A 23,266-nucleotide genomic window follows, 5' to 3' on the forward strand; every position below is an offset into this window, starting at 1 on the left:
CCCAAATTTAAAATTTTGTCCATGCAAACAGAGTCACGCTTCCAGTATCTACTGACTACATAGTGATTATAAAATTTATCTCCTGGTGTGCATTTTTTTATTATCTGGTCATATGCGTGACAGCACCCGCAGTCTGCTTCTGCTTTCTATATGTTCATCTTACTGCCCACTTACTGCTCTATGATGCTGACAGGGTTTTGTGTGTGTAGATTACGGGTCTGGGACAGCAAATGTCTGGGGTACAGCAGTAGCTACATTTTGTAGTTTACCCCTCAGGCTTCTTTAAATCATTCTGTCATTCAATTTATATTGTGTTGGGGATCTCAGACCAAGCCAGACATTATAGTTGACAGTTCTGTGATATGTCAGTTCCCACACAAGAATTTAATGCCTGATGCATTTAATAATCGGTCTCTGCCTACATTTTCTCTGTAGCAGTATTCACAAGAAGCAACCTGGGTGTATATAATTATTACTAGTGAACCACAGTAATACGGTAATCTCCTTAACTCACTTTCTAGTCTTTATAAACAAGAGAAAAAAGTGGTTTTGGGGTTTGTTTTTGGTTTTATTTTTTTTACACTCATACTAGTGGTAATTAGTTGTTTGCTTCTCTTTTGCTCAACTGCCTCCTGTTTCATATTTTAGACCTATGTTTTCAGTGAGAGGTCGTAACTTACATTTGTCATTGAAAACATCCGGCCATATGATGTTGTCTTTCAGAGAAGCAGATCTGAAATCTCTTGAAGCTTGGATTTCATTAAGAAAGGGTGAAAAGCCAAATTTCATACAAAATTTTCACAGACACTTCCAGCAGAAGCAATGTCAAAACTTGTTACCATATATGCCTGGAAGGAGACAGAACAGTAAGAAGCAGCATGAAAGTGGGATTTTTCAAAGGTGAAACCTGAAGTAGCTGCTAAAGAAGTGATAGTGGGGTACTTTGTCACTGAAGCAACTTCCTAACCAGCTGGAGAATCTCTTTAGTTTAACTGAGAAACAACCTTAGTATCAGGGAAGTAGCAAGAACAGCTGAAAAGGCATTTTCAAGAGATGTTAAAAAGGATTTACATATCCTTTCAGGTATGTATAACACCTGAGAAGGTTTTACAGAATAGTAAGTAAATTGAGTTATGGACAACATAGCAAATTTAACCTAAATGATGAAAATAATTATTAGCTTTCAGTAACAAGCAAAATCTTCTGGATCATCTTTCACAACAGAAGAAGAGCAAAATTAAAATAAAGCCAAGGGAAAAGCAACTTAGACTCCCATCTGGAAAATCATGTTTCTATCCCTCAGAATATTTAAGAGTAACTAGAATGGCAAAACCTACCCATAAATTTTGTAGCTCTTAAAGAAAGCATGTGACAGCTTCCACTGAAGTTCAGCTGGAACATTTTAAAATGTTTAGATATGCCAACAAAAATAATTCTCACCAAGGCTTGTGTCAAATATCAGTGTGCACAGTCGAGGTAAATATACTGAGTTGAGCAAGTGAGTGAACACAGACACTGGCATCAAATTGGATGTCCTCTCTTTTCTCATTTGACACTGTTACTGACTGTAAACGGATGAAACAAAAGTATTTAATGGCTAGTTAGCAGAATACTAAGAGCTTTGGGGCCTTTTGGTGACCCTTAGTTTTGTTAGAACAGTTTGCTGGACTACCAAGCAAAGACTGAAAGACTGCAGTACTGCAAAACAGATGAGTTTAAGTAGTAGTAGTGGAAGGGAGGGACTCTAGTACGGGTCTAAAGTGCCCCCTGACTCTGAGGTCAGGAGTGAGTTAGGTAAAAAAAAGGGAAAGAATAGCAAGGGACAGAGAAGCCAGTGCTGCTGCCAGCTGTGTGCAGCACCTTTAACGAGGTTTGCGAGTTAAGGATGTGATTGCAAATCTTCAACTCAAACTTAGTTTGTCTGAAAATGTGGAGACGGAAGCTGGAAATTCAGCAAGGACACACTCAGCCTCCTAAAACTCCTCCAAAGGGATCTCTTTAGGATGTTCTAGGTATTAAATGTAATTAATTTGTATCAATGCCAAAGCCTGGGAACTGACGGACACTTTACCTCAGAAAAAAAAAAAAGGGTCGTGTTTGTAAAAAAAATAAATCTCCGCATATAGGCAAAGCACAAGCTTTTGATGGCAAAACTGCCTTTGCACGACACCTCTCCCCGGGCCCAGGCAGCTCGCAGGAGGCTGCCGGCGGGAGGGGAGCTCGGCGGAGCCGGTGCGAGCGGCGCCGCGGGAAGAGCCGTCCCGTGTCACTCGCACCCTCCCGCGTCCCACGGCTGTGTCACTTCCCGCGGGCTCCTCTGGGTGGCAGTCATACATCACGGATTTAATTTATCCTGGTCTTTTTCCCTTTTATTCCCTTTTTTTTTTTTTTTTTTTTGGTCAAAATGAAAACCCTAAACACATCTACTAAGCAGTAAACCAACTTCTGGTTGGCATTCACTGACAATGATGCTGATATCCTCCACAATGTCAAAGTAAGGAAAATGTTTTCATTATTATTATTGATTATTACATCTTTGTTAATTTAATTGCTTTAGGCTGAGCAACTCTGAAGGTACTACAAACAAATTATATTGTAGTGCCTGCTCTCCAATGGATCTGGCTGAGTCAAGAGACACTGGAGATTAAACTGAAGAAACACTGATTTACACTTTTGAGGCACAATGTTATCAGCCTTGTGGTATTTTCATGATAAAAAGTCAGAAGCCAGAATATTTCGTCTAGCTTTTGTGGAAATATATTTTACTCCTATGCAACTTTCAAAATGTTTAAGACTTTAGAAAGGCCATTTCTAGCCTGACCCAAAAAAGCAGCTAGAATAGCACTGTCTCAAATAGTACTGTCTGTCATGTACTCACTAAGATATGAGCTACTTCATTATGAGAACTTGATTGCAGTCTGTACTGTCTAGGACCAGCTGCCCATGTTTTTACTATTTATGGAAGAGATTATTTTCTGTAAATATGTGCATGACAAACCTTTGGCAAGAGAATAAAACTTGCATGTAACGTCATGTTTCATTCCAGGTCTAGGATCTGAACAAAAATAAATTTAAAAAACCTGAAGAGTTCAAGACCTTTTTTTTTCTGCTGTTTCATCTTTAAATGTGAGCCTTTAAACAATGCCAAATGCAAACAAATGCTAAATAATTTTCACTAATGAAGAAGGAAGGGCGTGGAGTATTTTTACCCCTTATATTCTTGGACCTTCAACACTGGAAGTGATTTAACACAATGTGCAATAAAACAAAGGAAGAGTTATTCAGGCGTAATGAGTTCAACAGATGATTAGCAGGGGTAGGAAATATAGTACCCTTTTGATTCAACCTGTCTCCAGGTGATAGAATTTCCTTTTTTTACGGTGCAAACGCATTTGTCCTTCAGACGTCCTCTTCCCTTGTGGTTCTTTGAGTTCTTCTATTCCCCAGGGTGGCTCTAACTGATGGGAAGAGGCTACTTGTGTCATGTTTGATTAAAAAAAAAAAAGTTTGGAAAACCCCATGCATACCTTTGGTAGAAGGTTTCTCTGACTTCCTCCTGAAACATTGTGAGCTCTGTAGGGTGGGTTTTTTTTCAAAAATCAACAAAAGTATAAACATAAAGACAATGAACCACATACCTTGATGTTAAACTTCCAAGCTTTGTGCAGACAGACTTCCACAGCTGAAAATAAAGTTCACTTGCTGTCTATTGGCTTCTGCTATATGTTAGTCTTGACTTCATATTCCCATCCTTCATATAGAATGCCCTCAATCGTGCTTTGAGGTAGACTATTCCTGGCTTATACAATGTTCAAACTAGGAGTCATGCATGTTGTCTTCTGTGAATGAATGAAAGGTACATGCACCTCACTAAACTTCAGTGAGTTTTTCTTATTTTTCTTCTTTTTTTTTTTTTTTTTTTTTTTAAACGGAGGGAAAACAAGCAAAATGATATTTTGCTGGAATTACAAATATGTTCCTCCTCAGCATCCTATCTACTTCTGGATCTGTAACATTTATCTACACTGCAGTCAAATATCACACAAAAAGTACATTGGCCAAAGACATACAAATGTCAGGAAACATGGGGAGTTTAAGTTAAGCATGTACACGGCTCAGGAAATCCTGAAAAGTGAAATTTGGGCAACTCCATTTACAAAACTGACTACCACAGTTGGAAAATGAGGAATAACTATGGGGTGAGCAAGAAGAGGAATTATATGAAGAAGGCTTGGTAAATTATGTAGGGAGGGGCCATTACTTATAGCTGGTTTAACCGAAATTGTACGGTGCTGATAGGCAACCAGTTGCTTGACACTAATTAAATGGAGGCTGAGTCTGTAGCCATGACTGACTTTGGAATGTTAATTTTACTTCACTCAGCTTATTTTACTTCTTATTCAGTTTCTAAATCAAATTCAGACACACTGTATATCCACCCACTTACTTGCACACCAACTAAGCACATACATACTGATATGTAGAGAAAAGGATAGTCAAAGATCGTTATTTCTATTTTTATACTCCTGGGAAGCACTTAGCAGCTTTCTGAGGAATGCTCTGTGCAGCCATGAAATATGCTGAAATGCTCTCAGTCTAAGCATTCTTTTGTATTTAGGGGGCAGAGACACAGGCTCGGTCCTTGAACCGTAAACCTGAACAGCTGTCTAATTAAATGTTTATACTGATAGATTCACTATTGGGGGTTTGGGTTAATTTTGTATCAAGCTGTATGGATTCCCCAGTGTTGTAAATTTGTGAGGCTCGGGAAAGGATACTTTCATAGTAGGAAGAGTAATCCTTTCAGGGAGTGTAAAACCAGAGCTGAGTGAGATGCCATCATCTGGTGATTGGAGTGGAGCTTCTGCCCCTGTGTATATGAACCTGCCTGGCACTGGCTTTTGCACAGTGGGTGCTTCTCAGTGTTCCCACTTTGCAGTGCAGCCTGAGAGCTGATTTAACTGTGGGACCAGACTCCCACAGGTAGAAGTCACGGGGGAGGAAGCAAAGGGAGAAGGAGATGGCAGAACTAGCACCGTGGCAGAGAGGGCATGACTAGAGAGTGCTGTTCCCCAGCGGCTGTTGGAGTAGCTCTCTGTCAACATATGTGTCTGTGTATAATGTAGAGCAGCCCTGGTAATGCTTGAAGGTGTGCAGGGGACTCATCCAGTCCACAGCCAGCCTGACTGTGGAGCTCTGCAGGTGATGTAAAACTGTCATGGCTGTTCCTTCTGTTAGTCATGCTAAAAATGCTGGAGTCATGTTTCCATGTGAGTGAGCTTCCTCAGATGCCTCCTGGCAGTGCAAGAATCCAGATTTTTCTGACTCTCCCCTCTTCTTTCCCCCCCTGACCCCCTCTTCTATTCTGAATACTGTCAGGAACTCAGCCCCAAAACTTCTGGGTTAGCCAAGATCTTTACAGAGCTCCTACACAAATTCTTTGCATGTCTTCACAGTTATGTTTGTGTAATTAATTACTTGTTACTCGTGTGGCTCCAGAACTGTATAGCTATAGCACAGATAGATTCTAGTGCTGAAGGATGTCCAGTGGGAATTTTGTAATGTTAAGTATCCTTAGTGCATTTGAGGACACTTGCCCTGTGAGTATATAGCAATAATTCTGTTTGACTGATATCAACTTCACACTTTCAATAAAATACTGAAAATGGTAAGTGCAGCTGAGGACAAACAGATGATATTTATTGTACATGTTTATTTTAATCCTGAAAGATATTCAGGGCTGGTGCTCCCTCTGGTGGCTAAAAATACTTTTAATAAAGAAATTGATATTCCCCACCTCTATGTCTTTGCTAATGTAACACTGAGCCACTTGCAATTCTGTAACACGTTTGAAAAAGTGTGGAGGGAAACACAGAGACTTGAGGGTGCTACTCAGATTGGACTATAGTGTTTCCCACTGTGCAGTGTAATTACTGGTCTAACACCTTGAAGCCGATTCACTTGAGCACTCGCAGTTACATCAGCTGAAGCAACAAATACAGAGAACAAATTCACCTCTCATGTGGCTTCGGATAGTCGAGGTAGAAACCGTGTAGTGCATTGCAAGGCTGTTGTGCATCGCTGTAGATTTTGCAAGGTCACATTGGCACATCAAGGTGTGATGAATGTTTTGGATGGTGGGTTTTCTTGTTAACAGTTGCACCTAGGTCTCAAAATAATTTTTTTCACAGGCAATGTTTGAGACTGTTTCTAAAATCAGACTGAGGATAAGAGAAAAATAGAAAAGCATGCTGAATTATCAGGCCCTATTTCTCTCTTTTTAGAAACTGCATCCTCAATTTGCATCCTGAAGCAGCTGCTTTTCTTTGCCACACATGCCCTTGGTGGCATTTCAGTTCAATGAACATAAAGTTTTGGGAAGAGGGGAGCATGTGTGTTTACGAGAGAGGAAGTCTAAGCTTATAACGACATTGAAGTCAGCAGCAACACTGGTCTGAAGATGGCTTCTCTGGCAAGGTCAAGTGTTTGTTGGCTCCCAGCTCAGTTCCTCTTGCAGCAAAGGCACAGCTGAGGAGCGCTGGTGGATGAACTCCAGCAAACCCCACTGCGCTGGTGTGAGAAGCTGCTTTCGCTGCCTTTCCGCCCTGCATCCTGGATTGCTATGTCCTCCTCACATCGGGTTTGGCAGCTGCCTGGCCACCTGATGAGCTCCTCAGCTCACTGAGGCCAGAGCAAACTCACTCGCTAAAGAAAAGTGAGTAAGTTTAGTGAGCTGAACTGGTGTGGTGGAGACTGAGGGAATCATATCAGCTGGTATAAAGAAGGGTGAGGTGGCACTATCCCTTGAAAAGGAGGAGGAGAAGGATCTACCTTTGCTGGGTAGATCAGCTCAGCTGCCTTTTGACATCTCTCCCTAAGACTGAGTTTTATGCCTTTTTAACTGAAGGGCTGGCACGTGTCTGTCCTGCTGTCTCAGCTGCAGTGCGATCACTGGCAGAGGCAAATGAAGCATCTTTCAAATGGCTTTGGGAAGATCTGCACATTGTTATTTACCACGCGCCCGAGTCTCTGGAGAGCCTGAGAACATTATATTTGTACGGTCCCAGACACCCTGTGAGCCCGCACTTCTGGAAACAGTTGATTTATATCCATGTTACCAGTCTCTCAAGTCTAAAATCTCTCAGTCCAGCAGTCCCTAGACAAAATAATAGGGGAAATAATTTATAATGGGGTGATTATTTCCTCCCCCTCAGCACTTAATTTATTACATCTGTATCTTCTGAAACTACTTACTTCATGTGACTCTTGCTTAGCAATCTGCAGTTGTTCCATGTGCAAACAGCATTTCATGGCTAATTTGGAAGGGTGGGTGCCAGAAAAAATATCAGCCTATGCAGGTACGCTTTTAAGAGGTTCACCTCTGTTTAGAAGTCCATTCAATTACTTTTAATTTGAACTATCTAGTGCAAAGGTATTTGGATGCATTTCACAAAAGCTGGGCTAATACAGGCACCTTACTTATTAAATGAATGCAACAGTGACTGAGCACTTACTGTCTTTTTACATAGCACCTCTGCATTTTCAGCAGCTGAGTGGCAGAATATTCATACTTGTGAGCTGAGTAATGAATTCTCCTTTGTGCTTCCTGACAGTTTGCATTGAATCAGCAGAGGTACAGATGACTTGGTTACATCTGTTTTAATTTCTGAGTCTCATGAATTGATTTGTAAGAAGCAGAAGCTCTTTCAGTATTACTTGCCAAGATTTTGCAGCTGTGAATATTGGAACTTGAACAATACATAGCCCTTGTAGTCAGAGTCTCATGCTCTTCACGCATTGCAGCTAGAAATCTCAGTGCTGAGTGAAAAATAAGTGGGGTAGCAGTGGTGATCTGGTGCTTGCCAGTTTATGTAGTGTGGATGCTTAATGAGTTGCAGCATAAATGTAGTGCAAACACTGGCTGTTGGCTGGAACATTGAATGAAGAAAGGAACGGGGCAGGCAAGCAGGGAAAGGATGCTGCTCAAGTATTTCCTTGCAATGCAAGGCATCTTCAGGACATGCTTATGTCTGTTCTGCACAGCAAAGTAAGTGATAGCTTCATCTCAGCTTGAAGTTCTGAATAAGCCACTTTGGGTAGGATAGCCGCAGTACAAATGTTGCTACCCCATTGATGTCTGCGGTCTACATCTACTCATAATATTAGGACATGTGGAGCTCTGCATTCACATGACTTTACAGCTTCTAGATGGCACAGTTTCTGTACTCTCTTGTTCAGTGTAGATACTTTGAGAATTTTACTTTAGCGTAAAGTTTATTAGAGTTTTAATTTAGTGTAGTTTCACTGATGCCAAAACAAAAATCTCATGGTTGGAACTTGGCACTAACTGGAGCAGGAGTATTGAAATAAGACCTTTGTTCCTCAGCACTGCTTCTTTCCTTCCAAGTTTTGGCACACTAATTTTCTAAGACTGTTATACAAAGAGGCAATCTGATACCTGGACTAAAGAAAGGGACTGGAATTCAGGAGAAATGCCTAGGTTTGTTACTGGGTCTTAATGGAACAGGTTGTCCTAACTTCTCTGAGTTTCTGTGGATGGCATGGAAGAGTAAGGTCCCATTAACTGTGTAACCTGAGACAGCACAGTTTGGGCTACTTACCCAATACTTTGGACTACTTACCCCAAACTTACTTTGCAGTAAAATCAAATGGTAAGGCAGAGCAGTGGGAGAGGTGTAAGCAGTGTGTAGGTCCATGTTCCCCTGTTAGAATAAGTGGCCAAGGTGGCAGGTTGCATGAAGAGACGGATCTGGCAGCTCTCACACATGTGGTGACCTTTTTGTTTCCTTACTTCCCTCTGGCAAAAAGATGAGCTCAGTTCCAGTATTAGAAACCATGAGTCTGCAATATTTGGGACAGTACAGCCCTCCACATGCTCAGGAGTTACGCTTTCCAGGCCTTGGGACATCCAGTAGCTTGATTGGATGTCCAGAAGTCCTGGACAAATAGCCAGTTATTTTTCTTGTTGGCCTAAGAGGTTAAGTCAGTAAAATAAAATGTTTCTAGAGAAACCTGGATGTATCTTAGCTCGAAGTGACTTGGTATGGTCTCTGCTCTGCTCCTGCAGCTATGTTTTACCCCTCAGACAGGACAGCCTGGGAGGTTGAAGAGAGCCTTGAGAGAATTGACTATAGTTGCCTTGGAAGTGCAAGTTTTTATTTATTTCAATCCTTGAGTTAACCTCCTTGGCAAGTTGAAGTAGTCATTACCTTAGTGAGTGATTTACAGGCACGTTAAGTCCCTTTTACAGTGCCAGAACTGTCTTAAGGGAACCTTAGACTAAGTGAAAATCTGATCTGTTTTATCTTTCCTTAAGAATGGAGAAAAGACTATTTCCCTGTGTTGCAGGATGCAGTGGTTCAAAGTGTGTTGAAGTCCTCAGATGGACAGAACTCCTGAGTGCAGAAAGCATTAGTCGTGTTACTCATGACTCATATTTCTCCGTGGGTGTCAAAATAATCTTGTTTTCTTCTCATTTGCACATGTTGTCCTTTCCTTCAGCAATGGAAAACCCTGTTGTATGTACTTGAGTGTCTTCTCCCTCCTTAGTCCATCTCCCAGCAGGTCATGAGAGCAAGTGCCCAGGGTTCAATGTGAAATCCTGGTCTGAAGTAGCACAACATCTGATTTTGTAGAAATACACTTGTTCCTGCAATGCCAATTAGCCAGCCAAAGAATGGGTTTAAGAACCTCAGTAATCTGTTTAACATTCCAGATAGCTTTCAGATTTTTTAATTACTTCAACACTTATTGAGAGGCCTGGATCCTGGTAGGTTCTTCCGTAAAATATTTTTCAAAACAATTTTAGTCACTTTAGAACTTGGACTTTGTACCTCTTACAACTGACCTAGAAATGTATTTCTTCAGCTGTTCTGCTGTTTGCTTTGTTTTGCTGTCTTTTGTGGTCTAACACACTGCCTCAGATTTGGGTTATTAGCAAACTTTATTCTCAAACCACAACAAATACTGGGGAGTAAATAGAGGACATCATGCAATTTCAAAGAAAAACTGATTGTTTGCCTTAGAAAGTACCATTTTATTGAAAAATTTATTTTTGTGGGAGGAAGGAGAGGAGAAGCAGCAGGAGAATTTTTCCTGGCAGGAAATTTTAATAAATGACTTATTTTGATTTCACTTTCTCATGCTCTTATCATGTCAGTTATAGTTTTCTCCCTGCCTTCCTCCTTGGCCTTGCTCTTCTCCTCTCTTCTCCTTTGTTTCTTCGTCCTGACCAAGGAGCTAAAAAACAACATCAACCAAGTAACTCCACAAATCTTCCAATTCCTCTCACCTTCTGAAACTGTAACTAACATCATGTCTGTGGGTTTCCTCTGCCTGCATATTGTAACCTTTGCTTTGCAAGATGCCTGTTACGTACTTGAAGAGTGAGCTCTCCAAGACTCAGATGTTCTTCTTTTGTGTGCTCAGTCCTCAGCTGACCCCTGCAAGCGACCAGCATACTGCTGGGAATCTTTGTCCTGAGCAAACAGGAGAAAAATTTCTTGCTATTCACCATCCTAAAATCCAAATACTAAATTGTTTGTTAATTGCAAATAGCAATCCCACCTCTCACTGTTTTGCTGAAATTACTTAAAACTTTGGATAGCTTCTTTTTGTGTGTTTTGAACCTTGTTGATTTTATTTTCTTGTAGGTATCCTTTGAAAATTGGTCTGTGTTTTGAGTTTCTAAAACTAAAGCTAAAAACCATGGTTTTTAGCTGTTGTCCAAACTTGTATACCTTTTCCTTTTTGCACTTGCTCACTAATGTTTTATTCATCCAATATTCCCACATTTTTTGGACAATATGAAGTGTTTCTGTTTCACACCACATCTTGAAAGGACAGCTCTGGTTACTTCCTACATGGAATGTTTGGCTTTTGATTTGCTTGATTTGCAGTTTTCAGACCTTGACATGTGTGATTTTTTCTCTCTCTCCTATGTGTAAATTTTGCAGCCTTTATTCAGACAGTGTCCCTCTTGGTTTCACTGGGAGTGGAAGTATAGTGAAATATAATAGCTGCAATATTCATCTAGAGTGTGGATGGATTTTCTGCCTCTAGATGTATCTGATTTAAAGTCATTTGGGGTTGTAGGGAGAGGAACAGCACAGAAAACACAGGTGTCCCATACAGTATTAAAGAAGAGCCTAAAAGGTGACACATACAATCTGTGTGTTCAGCTTCTTGGGTAGATCCTGATTCTTGAAGCACTCTGTCTCTGAACCACCCTGAAATTCAAGACTATGACAAGCCTGGTCTCCAAAATCTGCTGTTGTGAATGATATATAAGAAGAGGAGTGGTATTGGCCGTTCATAAAGTCGTGACTGAACAGTGATATTTGCACTTTTCAGGAATTTAATTGCTGATTTGGGGTGTTAGATTTTCTACCAGGATTTAGCTGTATCTCTATAGGAATGCAGATAGGTCTTATTAGAGGGAAAGTGGCCTTCCTGATCCCAGGGGTATAAACATGCTATGAACAGTCCTATCCAGGGAGACAGAAAAAAGGTTTCATTGACATTCAAAGAGTCCTTTTCTATCATGCCACACTCGGCCTCTGCCAACCTATTACTGAACCAGAAATATTTGTTTATAATAATTCTTTCAAATACCAACATGAAATGTTTGCTACCACACATATCTTCTTATCATCTAACAGGTTTCTTGAGCACAGAAACAGGGGATATATGGGTTGCTCGAGGAAGCAACTTCAGTTGTTTAGTTTCTAATGTGTTTTCTTCTTCCAACAGGGAGAAAGAGGCTTGCCGGGACTACAGGGTGTGATTGGGTTTCCTGGAATGCAAGGACCTGAAGGTCCCCCTGGGCCACCAGGGCTTAAGGTAAGAATTTAAGCTTTACTATTTAAAACATTCAGATTTCCCTAAATTGTCCCTAGGAAAAACAAAGCTATCTATTTTCCTTTTCAGGGTGATACTGGAGAACCAGGACTGCCAGGAACAAAAGGAACAAGAGTGAGTTCTAACTTACTTTTTTGCAATTCTGATGTCTATGGGTTTATATACCTTTAACTCTCCATGGCTGCCTGCAAGTGCAAGACGGGATTAGTCTCTTCTTTGAGTTAGTCCATGTCATCCCCTTGTGCTGCACAATAATTTCAAAATTCTTGCTTTTGCCTTTGAAGTTCTTTTTGCATTGGGCAGACAGTGGCTTTGTCCATTTGCATTTTCACCTGTTACTTACTACTGAATCAACAGCACTGGTTTTAATATGCCTTTGATATCTTTCTGACATACCAAGAAGCTTTTTTCCAGCTTGAATATGAACCAACCTTATTACCTCATGCAAAATTCTCCTATATGTTTGCCGTCTAACCTCCTTGAAGCGCTCCAGCAAAGAAGCTGACACACCCTTAAGCACATACATGTTAAAAATGTGCATAAGCTGCAGAACCTAATTAAATCCAGGGACAGAGATCTCTTGACTTTACTAGAGGTTCTGAATATCCCTGTAACCTTCCTGCTGTCATTTCTGTTTAATGTGGCACTTATTTTAGCACATCATATTAGCCAGGGCCATGTCTTTTGGGGTTTTATGAGGTGTCAAGCTCATTCCTGAGCATTTTCATGTTTCATAATGTAATGATGAAAAGGGATTCAAATGACTTGACCAGTAGTGATGCATACATTTTCAGCTATACCCTCTTGTCTGCAGATTTTCAAAATGCCATCTCAGTTTTGTTCTCTATTTGCCTGCAGTTGCTGCAGCACACAGAATGTGCTGAATCAACTGCAGTTTCTGAGCTTTACAGAAGGGGTATTCTGCTAGATCAAGAAATCCTTATTTCAGTCCATGATGTTCATGATACCCTGGGGTATCTGAGTGTTAATGTAAATTGGCATCTCCTGGCAAATGTGTTTGTGTGCTACCGTGCAAGTAGACTGTATTTTAGCAATCATAAAGTTTTGGAAGATGCAAATATACTGTCTGAGCACAGGATTCCCATACATCTTTTCTGCTTCATAATACATGTATTAGGAAATACTGCATGAATAAATAAGCTGGTAGGATGAAAATGATGTGGCAAGTCAAACTCCTGATTCATTACACTAAAAGGCTGTTGAAGGAGAAACAGTTATCTCAACCTGGTGGGTTTTTTGATAATGAGGATGAATTGATACACTGATGTGGAATATGAAAGATAGAGAAGCATTTTTACAGTGCATTAACATCCTCTTCTGCTATGAAGAGGTGCCTACAGTAAATTTAATTTTGGGAACAAAGATTAAGAGAAGACAGCACCTCTGCCTTCCTTTTTACCTGTACATAAGGCTCTAGTGTAGTTCCTGTTGAAGGAAATCCATATTGCTGCTTAAAAAGTTAAAGACATAAAGACTTGCTTTAAGTTATTGATTACTAAGGTGCTGCATTTGAGAGGTTTTGAAGATTAGAGATATTTTGTCACAGAAGTTTAAAAGAAACTGTTCCTTGTTTCTTGACTGTCACCACTGGAGATGCGACTCGGGCTGCAGCTTGTCATTGCTGTTCTGTGGGTTTATCATTTCAGTTCATGTTTTTGTCAATTGCAGGGCCCCCCAGGAGCATCAGGCTTTCCAGGAAACCCAGGCCTTCCTGTACGTGTGAAGTATATGTATTTTTACAAGTAACGTCAAAGTTTTAATTGTGACATCTGACCTGGATTATTGCTAATATTGCTAATTTCTTTACTTTCTTTTCATGTAGGGCATTCCTGGACAAGATGGCCCTCCTGGTCCACCTGGCATTCCAGGATGTAACGGCACAAAGGTGACATTTACATATGTTTATAACAGCATCTCTGTATTGAAATAAAAACAGCCCTCAAACTTATGTTCCCTAAACAAAACCAATTTCTCCTTTCCCCTTAGGGTGAAAGAGGTCCAGTAGGTCCCCCAGGTTTACCAGGACTGACTGGGAGCATAGTAAGTAGATTCTTTCATGCTTGATTCACTTGTTTCAACCCTGATTCTTGAAATGCAAATATGACTATATGAAATGATATAGACTATAAGATGTAAAATATACAATACTGAGGAACAATAATATCAAATATGTCTTTTTTCACAGGGACCTCCAGGACCTCCTGGAATGAAGGTACATTTTACTCTAAGTGTGTTCATAGCCTGCTTCTAACAATAAGAACTAGGGTGAACTCTGCACCCTCTAAGACTAGCAGTCTTTACTTAAGGACTGAAAGATTATACCACCATGTTTCACTTTGTTCTGCAGTACCACTAAATAAAGACTGTGGGGCAACCTCCAGTTAATAACAACTGAACATATGTGTTGCTCCATGCAGGTCTTAAAAGTGTAAGTATTACATAGATTACAACAGAAAAAAGTAGTGCATATCATTAATTATGTATAATACAGTAGCCACCCAATTGTGTATAAAGATTTAGATAGATTTTATGGTTCAAACATTTGTCTTGATATTGACATTTCATTTATCTAAATAGTTTCACATAGATAACATCTGTGGAAGAAGGTTATATAGCCCACAATATGAGGAGCATCCAAACATACTAAACAGTTTTCATAAAGAAATAAATTAAACTAACTAGGTATCTGAGTGCATTTTGTGAATTGGAGAATGAAATATTGAATGTCAACAGAGAGCTTTTGCTCTTTAAAATGAACAGATAAAATTTGGAACTGTAAGCTAAATATAAATCTAAATGTAATCTCAGATTTTAATGACACAACTACCTGGAGTTGTAAAAGGTCCTTTTCTCTTTCTCTCACATGGGAAGAACTGACTTAGTCTATAATCACTGAAGTACTCGAATGTTTCTTCTCTAGGGATGTATGCATAGATACACAACTCTAGAAATAAAATCACTTACAATATTGCAACTTTGTACAAAAATGCAGGAAAAATGGGATCTTTTGCTATCAAAAAAAAAAGAGACAATAAAGAAGTGGATAACAATCAGAATCGTTTTCTGAACTAAGACAAAGTGGATTCCTTTTCTGAAGAAGAACGATTCTATAAATGGCTTTTATGTCAAAATTAGGTATACGACTGAAGATCTCACCCTGGAAAAGAGATTGTGAGGTTATCGCTTCTCTCAGCAGCCAGGTCTGAAGCTCCAGTTGTGTGGTGACGCTGTAGTAGTGATAGATTTGGTGGGAAAATCTTTCTGATTACCCATTACAGTATAGGAAATTAGGGTATGAAGAAAGATTCAGTACTGGAATCTCTTCAGGTGGCTTTAAAAGGCATTTGGCAATTAAGGTCTTAACTTTTAACATCTCTTACTATGTTTCAGCTGAATTAAAAGAAGTAAGGTGACTTTTTTAAAGTTGGCTTTCCAAATGATTCCAAACTTTACATAGCTCCAACTTTCCTCTCAGCTCAATATCAGTGTTTTTGAATGTATTTGAATGGGTGTTCAAGTAGTATTCTTTTCCTTTTCTTATTATAGGGAGATCCAGGTGAAGTGATTGGTCTTTTACCTCCTAGTGTGCTAAAAGGTGATAAAGGCTTTCCTGGCCAACCTGGACTACCTGTAAGTCTGAATGATGTTTGAATAGCAGTGAGCTTCAATTAAAATTTTATCAGTATCATGAAATTACAAAATAAACATTACTTTTTAACTATGCCATTTTAATTTTTCATAGGGTCCACCTGGAACTCCAGGGTTTCAGGGACCAGTGGGTCCACAAGGGCCTCCAGGAGATCCAGTAAGTTTCCTCTCATGGTGATTTGGACTTTACTTATAGAGCTTTATAATAGGAAAGTTCTACAAGGTGTGTGTAGCCGGTGTTTGGTGGGATTTGGTAAAGATAACCTGTGGTTCCAGGCTTCATGTTTAGCTTCCTGGACTCTATCATGGCAGGAATGACTGAGTAACATAGGTTTTCAATAGCAGCTGCTCCTACAGTCATCTTATCTTCTTGCAGGCTTGGAGAGTATTTTTGTGTGGGAGGGTTTGTAATACTTATTCCTCCTTTTCCCTTTTCCTCACTTAATTTATAGAAGATAAACTACAAACCTAGCAGCCAGATCTAAATCAATAAGTTTACTGAGGTTGTTCTTATGAGCAGCCACAGTAAGTAGTACTGTGGAAAGCAGGATATCAACTGTCTCTTATGGTAATTGCCAAATGCTGAAAGCATTTCAGCTATTTGACATTTTGACAGGTCTAACAGATACCTTCTCATCCTGCACTGGATGCAGGTAACACTAGCAGGGATCAGTTATTTCCATCTGGTAAAAGTCCACCCAGTGTTTCTGTGTTCAGTGAGTATTAAAGTTCTGTATTAAAGGGAGCTGGGTGAGATTTCTTACCCTTCTGAAGAAAACTGAAAATGATGTAAAGGAAAATTGTAGTACAGTTTAATCAACATTTGCACTTGCTGATGTGAAAAAGAACAATTTTAATGAAAGAAAGGTGAGGAGTAATATTTAGCATGCAAAACTGAAAAAAAAAAAAGCCAGCAATAAAGTTATTTTACAGTGCATACCATAAACTTTTTTTGGATTGTCTCTTGTCTAGATGCTGATTAGGTCCAACACTCTTAAGTGAAAACCAAGGTCTGATGAGATATCTTAGACAGATTCTGTTTGTTTTTATTGTTTATTCTAAGTTGTGAGTTATGCACAGTAGCAGAAAAATACATCTTGGTTTAATGGAAACAATTGCATTTTTGGTGTCTTTATAAAAGGTGTCATTATTCCACCTAGTGTACCGTATACATATATATGCTAAAATGTACTGTCTTGTAGGGTCCCCCAGGGCCACCAGGACCCCCAGGCGAGAAGGTAAGACTCTTTCTATTGTAAAGATTAAGTCTATTTGTTTATTTATTTGGCACACTAGATCCCCAAAAATCTGGAAAGTAATGGTCCTAAAAGAGTGGGTTTTTTACAATTTGGGATCTATTTTAATGTCTTAATGGGCATCATAAAGAGAGATTTTTAACACATTTTTAGGGTTTTTTTCAAACTTGTTTAGATCTCACTTGATCAAATCAGTAGTAATTACAACATTCTATGATTATTTGAACTAATAAAAGTGCCAAAATTTTCACTAAAATGATGTAAAAAGCATACTGACAATAAAATTAGCTGATAAATTTTGTTCTATCTATTTTATTCATGAATTGCTGTGACACAGGACTTAAACAGCAGTGAGGTTAAGGACATAATCATTTATTTGTTTCACATGTGCATTTAGAAGACATATTCTGTCTTTTATCTCCTCTCTTAACTTTTTTTGCTGTGTACAAAATACCTTCATATGAGTGTATGTATGCATGTATGCACTGCTGATGAAAATTGGCTAAGTGTGTGTAATTTATATTTTCAGGGCTACATGGGCTTGGGCTTTCAGGGTCCCAAAGGTGAAAAGGTAAGTCTCCTGAAAACTTCTAGAGAATAACTGTCAAAAATGTTCTTGATATTTTTTTTAAATAAACTGTTGGAATCAATCAATGGAGAAGAATACTTGAGTAAATCTGTAACTTACACCTAAATGAACGAAAGTCATGAATGGTTACAGACTTTGTTCATGATGATGTTATACCTGGTCATTAATTTTGGTCATTATCCTGTTTTCCAGCTGTGACTAGTACCAACTACTTTAGTTTGCAGTAGGCAGATCTGGAAACATTTACTCTGTATGTTAGGGCTCATCATGAGATTTATTTGAAATTGATTTAATTCTGAGCGATAAGATTTAATGTGCTATCCAAAATTATCAGAATTAACTGTGGTAGGACTCCTGAGGGCCTGTCTTCCTTAGTTTGGTTTGATCTACTTTTGAAGCAGATCTTTCAGCTGTCCCCTTTTACTGTGTCTTGACTCAACCAGGAGCAGTTTTCAGAGCACACAGACTGGTTTACTTTTGAATGAAACTAAGCCAAAAGATGTGCTTTGGGATCCCATTTATTCTCTTAACCAGCATCAAATGGGAGGCAAAACATGTTAGGTGTAATCTGTTAACTCTCCCACTGAGAGGTCTAGGCTAAAGTGCCTTATGTTGTGTTTTCAGGACCAAGAAATACATGCAGTCATGGGTTATTTGGTAAATTGAGAGTGTGTCTGAGCCCTTCTCCAGAAGCTTCTCATGAGTGTCATTGACAGAAGCCTTTTGGAGTATAACTTCGGTGCAGGTTTTTTATCCACCACCTTATTTATGTATTTTGAGCCACACTGTTCCTAATGGATAGAAGTTTTTTGGATGTGACACATTGTTGAAATTAGCTTGTTATCTTAAAATTTCTTGAAAAATGTTGGTCATAGATGTGGAGATTTCCTGGACTCCTCAGGTTTGTCTTTCACAAAAAATTAGTGGTATTGCTGTGCATTACTTCTTGACAGAAATGTATCAAGCCTTTTTGAAGTTGTTTTACTGTAAAAGAGTGCTTTTGCATTATATAAGGAGATGAGATTCTGACACATACATAGTAAAAAAGTATGATCCACAGTTATCATCTTGAAGTTGGCCTTTATTGACAGTTGTAAAGCTGTAGGATATTGTAAGCTTTGACTAACATTTTCCTTCAGGCATCAACTTTCTGCACCTGACTTCTTTCCTTCTAATCTCCTTCCTCCTAAAGGGGGCACTGAAAAGCTTTTGTACTATTGCAATAATTAATTGGATATGTTCCTGATAGTTGGTATTACTCAATCGTCACCCTAACAGGAGATTCAGAGATCTTTCTTGAGGGCAGTCTCTGTCTGTCACCCATTATACAGTTGTGTCTTCTATAACTGTATGTAATCCTTCCTCTGACTGATTTTGCTGAAATAAGAATTTAAAAAAAACATTTCGCTATATTTTTAAAGGTGAGTGGTAGTTTTTAATGTTATTGGTCTTAGTAATGTTTGTTCTCAGTGTCAGTACTGTTTTCAATAGACTATCTTGAATTTGGTGTTGACAGGGAGAACAAGGGGTAAGGGGCCCCCCAGGCCCCCCAGGACCAGCACCACATATGAAAGAAAAAGGGAGTGAAATCATAAAGGGAGAAAAGGTGAGACCTTAAATGATTAGTCTTGTTGTACTCTTCATTAAAATATGATCAATAGGAATTAGCAAGCAAAAGTAAAACAGGAAAAAGGCAATATTAAGTCACCTAGAGCCAGTTTTTCAAAAATTTCTCCCTGTTTTACTTCATGAATGAATTTTGATTGTCTTCTAGATGTTTCTCTGAAAAATATATGATAAATGATAAATGCATAAATAATTGCATAAATAAGTAATCCATACAGCAGAGGACTTTCTGAGGAAGGAGGATTGATAAGCATAGTCCTGTAAACACCAAATATTCTAAAAATTTGAATTAAGTAGCATATACTGGTCTTTTCATATATAGAATGACATTCATGGAATCTGAGTGCTAATGAATTTTTCAATTATTGAATTAGGCAGTCTAAGCAATATATATTAGTATAATAAACTAGTTTAATGGATTCACATTTTGTGTTTGTCTAACTTCTTGCACATCTTACTCTTAGGCGTAGTTCTTGAAGTGGAGAACAGGGTTAAATGTGCTTTTGCTGACATGAAGAATTAAATGATTTACAACCTAAATGAATAATGGTTAATATTTTCCTTACTAATCTAATTTTTTTTAATAATTTCATTAGGGTGATCCAGGTGAAAAGGGTGAACAGGGTACCGCAGTGAGTATTGTGTAGACTTTTTTTTATTACTATAAAAATTGTGAAGAATCTGATAATAGTCCTGAATATCTTTATAGCTATTTGATAAAAGCAAATTTACTTTAGAATTTGGCAGTATTTTTAATCTGGTGTGTATTTATTTTCCAGGGATTGCCAGGTTCAGGTTTCAAAGGAGAAAAGGGTGAACCTGGGAAGCCTGGTCCCCGTGTAAGTATGCTCAGCATTATCAATACTATAATTACAGTTGTATTGTTTCCATAAGGTAATGAAGCTTAGTAACCATTAGTGAAGCAGAAAATTTGGTATATTTCAAACAAGCAAATTTTGCTGTAGGACAGGTGTACAAGTCAAGGTAGTAATAACATACAATAATATTAGTACATAACGTACTTTCAGATAACTAAAGACATCTAACAGCAGCTTACAGTGCTGAAGGCAAAGGCAAGACTCCCATTGATCCCAACTGAAGCAAGATTAAGTCATTCCGGAACAGGAGGAAAAGCAAAGCAAAACAAATCACTCTTTAGGATTGACTTTAGCTAAATGGAACATGTTGAATTTATTTCAAATATTCTTACTTACAATCTACAAAATAAGCCTGCTTAACCTAAAGGTACCATTTCTTACAAAGAAGATGAATGGAGCAAAAAATTTAGATGACTGAGATATGTTCACTTGCTAGTTTCTAGCCTGACTGTAGATGCTTGAGGCCATAAGGTCTGTTACGTTTCCTAGTCTAACCTATATTATAGTCTTATCCATACAACTTCTGCATGAGTCATGCTATATCTTTCATAGCTGAGCTGGTAGCTAAAACATATGTTTTCTACATGCAGATGTTTCTAAAGTATTGTTTCTCAAATTGTGGGTCTTCATAAGCTGTTAGGAAAAGACCCAACACTTCCATAGGCACTGAATTATACTTCAATCTGAAAAAGAGAAAATCTCCCTCTCTACTGTACTTCAAGGTCAAATGTTCTGTCATCCTTTCAGTAAAGATATGTGATGGGATTATCTTTGCTATCATGTATGTATGTAGTAAAGGAGGACTTGAAAGCTGGAGTGGAGAAATCCTGAGGAAATTGGAGCATCTTTGAATTGTTCAGAAATATAGATTTCAGATTCTGCAGAGTTCCCTAGACAAAGTTTCTAAGATATTTTATGTATGATTGTTGCTGTTCAAGGAAATCATAGCTATTTCTGAAATTAAGATAAGACTTGAAAGATGAACAGATGTTAGGATCTGATATTCTAGTTTCATGGAATGAAACCATATGATTAATTCCAATCACAGTTTACATTTGAAGACTCTCCTGACTTTACAGATCATATTTTTAATTAATCACTAAAAATTACTTGTAACCCTGCTTTATAAGATACCATAGCTGCACACTTTGGTGGTGGTGGCCTGTTACACATTTGGATTATTTTTTAGACTGACTTGTATGCACTGTTACTTTGTGTATTAAGTATACCATTTTCTTAGGTTTATGGGACATACTCATATTGCTTAAGATACGCATACAGTTGTGACACCAACTAAAAGCCAGCCTCCAGTGGATTAGGCTACAAGCCTAGGTGCAGTCCCTTCATCGTCCATAGGAAGAGGAGGGGAATGGTGAGAAGTAGGTTAGTCCATCTAGGTCATTTATCATGTACCTCTTGATTACCTCAGGGAAAGGTAATCCATTCTGTAGGCTAACATGGTGGTCCAATAGTGAATCATTTTACTTTGGAGTAGGGAGTCTTGGATTCTAGGTTACCATCCACCTTGTGATTTGAAATTATAGCTTTCAATTTAGAGGAAGTGGGTTTTTACCACTAGATTACCATGCGATCTGATACAGGGCACTCTCCAAGCCTTCTGCTGAAACTGAGCCACCAAACATCAATGAATAAAGGTTTTGTGAGGCTGGATAGTATATATATAGAAAGGGATGCTATGAAAGGAAAAGTTTCTGGGTCTGGTTCCAGTTTCCTGGGCTGTTGATATATTTTGTCTTGAAGCCTCCTTGACTGGGAAACCCATGTTATTCCTGGATCTGGGAACAGATTTGCAGGATTTTATTTAATTCTGCAGCTTGTAGGATGTTGAGTAACATAAGCACTAGGCATCCACAATTTGCCTGCTTTGTACCCTCTTGTGGTGGTTTAGTCCCTGCTGGGGTCTGAGACCACGCGGCCGCTGCCCCTCCCCCACAAAGGGAGTGAAATACAAAGCCCCGATCTGAGATAAGGACAGGTTTAATACAACAGTGCAACAGCAACACAACAAACAACAACAATAACAGTAAGAATAACAGTAATAACAATGAACAGAGCAAAATATCTACCAATACAGCAGTGAGAAACGCAATGGCATAACACACGTGTTAACCAACCCGTCTCGCTTCGGCGCCAGGATGTGACGTCAGCATGGTATATGAATAACCCAGCTAGAGCTTCCGCCCCACTGCTGGGGAAACTTAACCCTATCCTGGCTAAACCAGGACACCTCTGCACTGTTCGCATACATCAATTAATGCATTTCAGTAGTGATTGTTTTGTTCTAGTGTTTCATCCACCGTATTTAGAAATTGCATGTTTGTGGCCATCCATTTAAGCAGAGTGGAACTTGGTGTTTTACAGGGAAAGCCTGGAAAAGATGGTGAACCAGGACCAAAAGGAGAAGCCGTATGTATTTTACTGAATTTCCAGTACTGTTTCTTACATTCAAAACAAAGAACTGTCTGTGTATTGTAAGTGGTTGAAGTTTTCTAAACTTCTGAATTGTTTACTTTGATGCTGCCAGGGCTAAGATGCAACTGTAGTTGTCTTTTCTGGTTTTGTTGTCTTCTACACACAGGGTTTGCCTGGTGGGTTTGGGATTCCAGGACGACCTGGGGAGCCTGGTACGAAGGTGCGTAGCAGTGGGCCTTTGCTTCCCATCACGCAGAATGAGGAGTTTAAGAGCTTGTATGCAGTGTTCATAGATGTGCATTAAATCAATGAATGCACATAAAGCAATATTAAATTAATGTTACTAAGTTGTAAAGTCATCAGTCAGAGATTAGGAAAAGTCAAAATTAAGGTAGTTTAGGTATCTTCAGTTTAGATCTCTTAAATGAATTGATTAATGCAGGCTTTATTTTCACAAGCTCATTGCCCAGTCAGCATATGTACAAATGGACTTTCCTAAAAATTCCAGTTTCTCTTTATATAGTGTAAAGCAGTACAGGCCCACAAACTAACTGCTTCCTGCTTATTATAATGGTCCAGACACTTATCATTTGGAAGTTGTATGAATCTGTATCAAAATGTTCATTTGCTAAGGAAAACCTATTTTGTGGGGAAGAAAATCTGATCTGGATTTAAAATGTAAATTGTATTTTGGTTTAGGGTGACAAAGGTGAACGAGGTTTTCCAGGACCTCCAGGAAGAGTAAGTAAAATATATTCTTGTTTTATTTTAAACTTAAATGAAAAGATAAATTTTGTGAAAGTCAAAGTGCTGAGACGAAGGGAAAAAGAGAGACTATGCATGTTCTGATCTCATCCTAATCAGTCATGTCCTCATTTTTTCTTAATGGAAACAAAAGTTGGATACAGTTCTTTTACGTATGTTTGAAATTTGGG

At 38.8% G+C, this 23,266-nt stretch overlaps 1 protein-coding gene across 1 annotated transcript in view; it reads left to right on the forward strand.

Moving 5' to 3' along the window:
• COL4A1 (collagen type IV alpha 1 chain) overlaps nucleotides 1–23,266 on the forward strand; it is a 131,280-nt gene that overhangs the window by 59,945 nt on the left and 48,069 nt on the right. The window contains exons 3-18 of the mRNA XM_074859289.1: nucleotides 11,773–11,862; nucleotides 11,950–11,994; nucleotides 13,570–13,614; nucleotides 13,724–13,786; nucleotides 13,888–13,941; nucleotides 14,087–14,113; nucleotides 15,448–15,531; nucleotides 15,644–15,706; nucleotides 16,752–16,787; nucleotides 17,335–17,376; nucleotides 18,911–19,000; nucleotides 19,617–19,652; nucleotides 19,800–19,859; nucleotides 22,281–22,325; nucleotides 22,498–22,551; nucleotides 23,031–23,072. Of these exons, the coding sequence (XP_074715390.1) occupies nucleotides 11,773–11,862; nucleotides 11,950–11,994; nucleotides 13,570–13,614; nucleotides 13,724–13,786; nucleotides 13,888–13,941; nucleotides 14,087–14,113; nucleotides 15,448–15,531; nucleotides 15,644–15,706; nucleotides 16,752–16,787; nucleotides 17,335–17,376; nucleotides 18,911–19,000; nucleotides 19,617–19,652; nucleotides 19,800–19,859; nucleotides 22,281–22,325; nucleotides 22,498–22,551; nucleotides 23,031–23,072 (876 nt within the window). The remainder of the gene's footprint in view (nucleotides 1–11,772; nucleotides 11,863–11,949; nucleotides 11,995–13,569; nucleotides 13,615–13,723; nucleotides 13,787–13,887; nucleotides 13,942–14,086; nucleotides 14,114–15,447; nucleotides 15,532–15,643; nucleotides 15,707–16,751; nucleotides 16,788–17,334; nucleotides 17,377–18,910; nucleotides 19,001–19,616; nucleotides 19,653–19,799; nucleotides 19,860–22,280; nucleotides 22,326–22,497; nucleotides 22,552–23,030; nucleotides 23,073–23,266) is intronic.

The sequence above is a fragment of the Strix uralensis genome, chromosome 2 (genome assembly GCF_047716275.1).
Source record: "Strix uralensis isolate ZFMK-TIS-50842 chromosome 2, bStrUra1, whole genome shotgun sequence".
Classification (NCBI taxonomy): Eukaryota; Metazoa; Chordata; class Aves; order Strigiformes; family Strigidae; genus Strix; species Strix uralensis.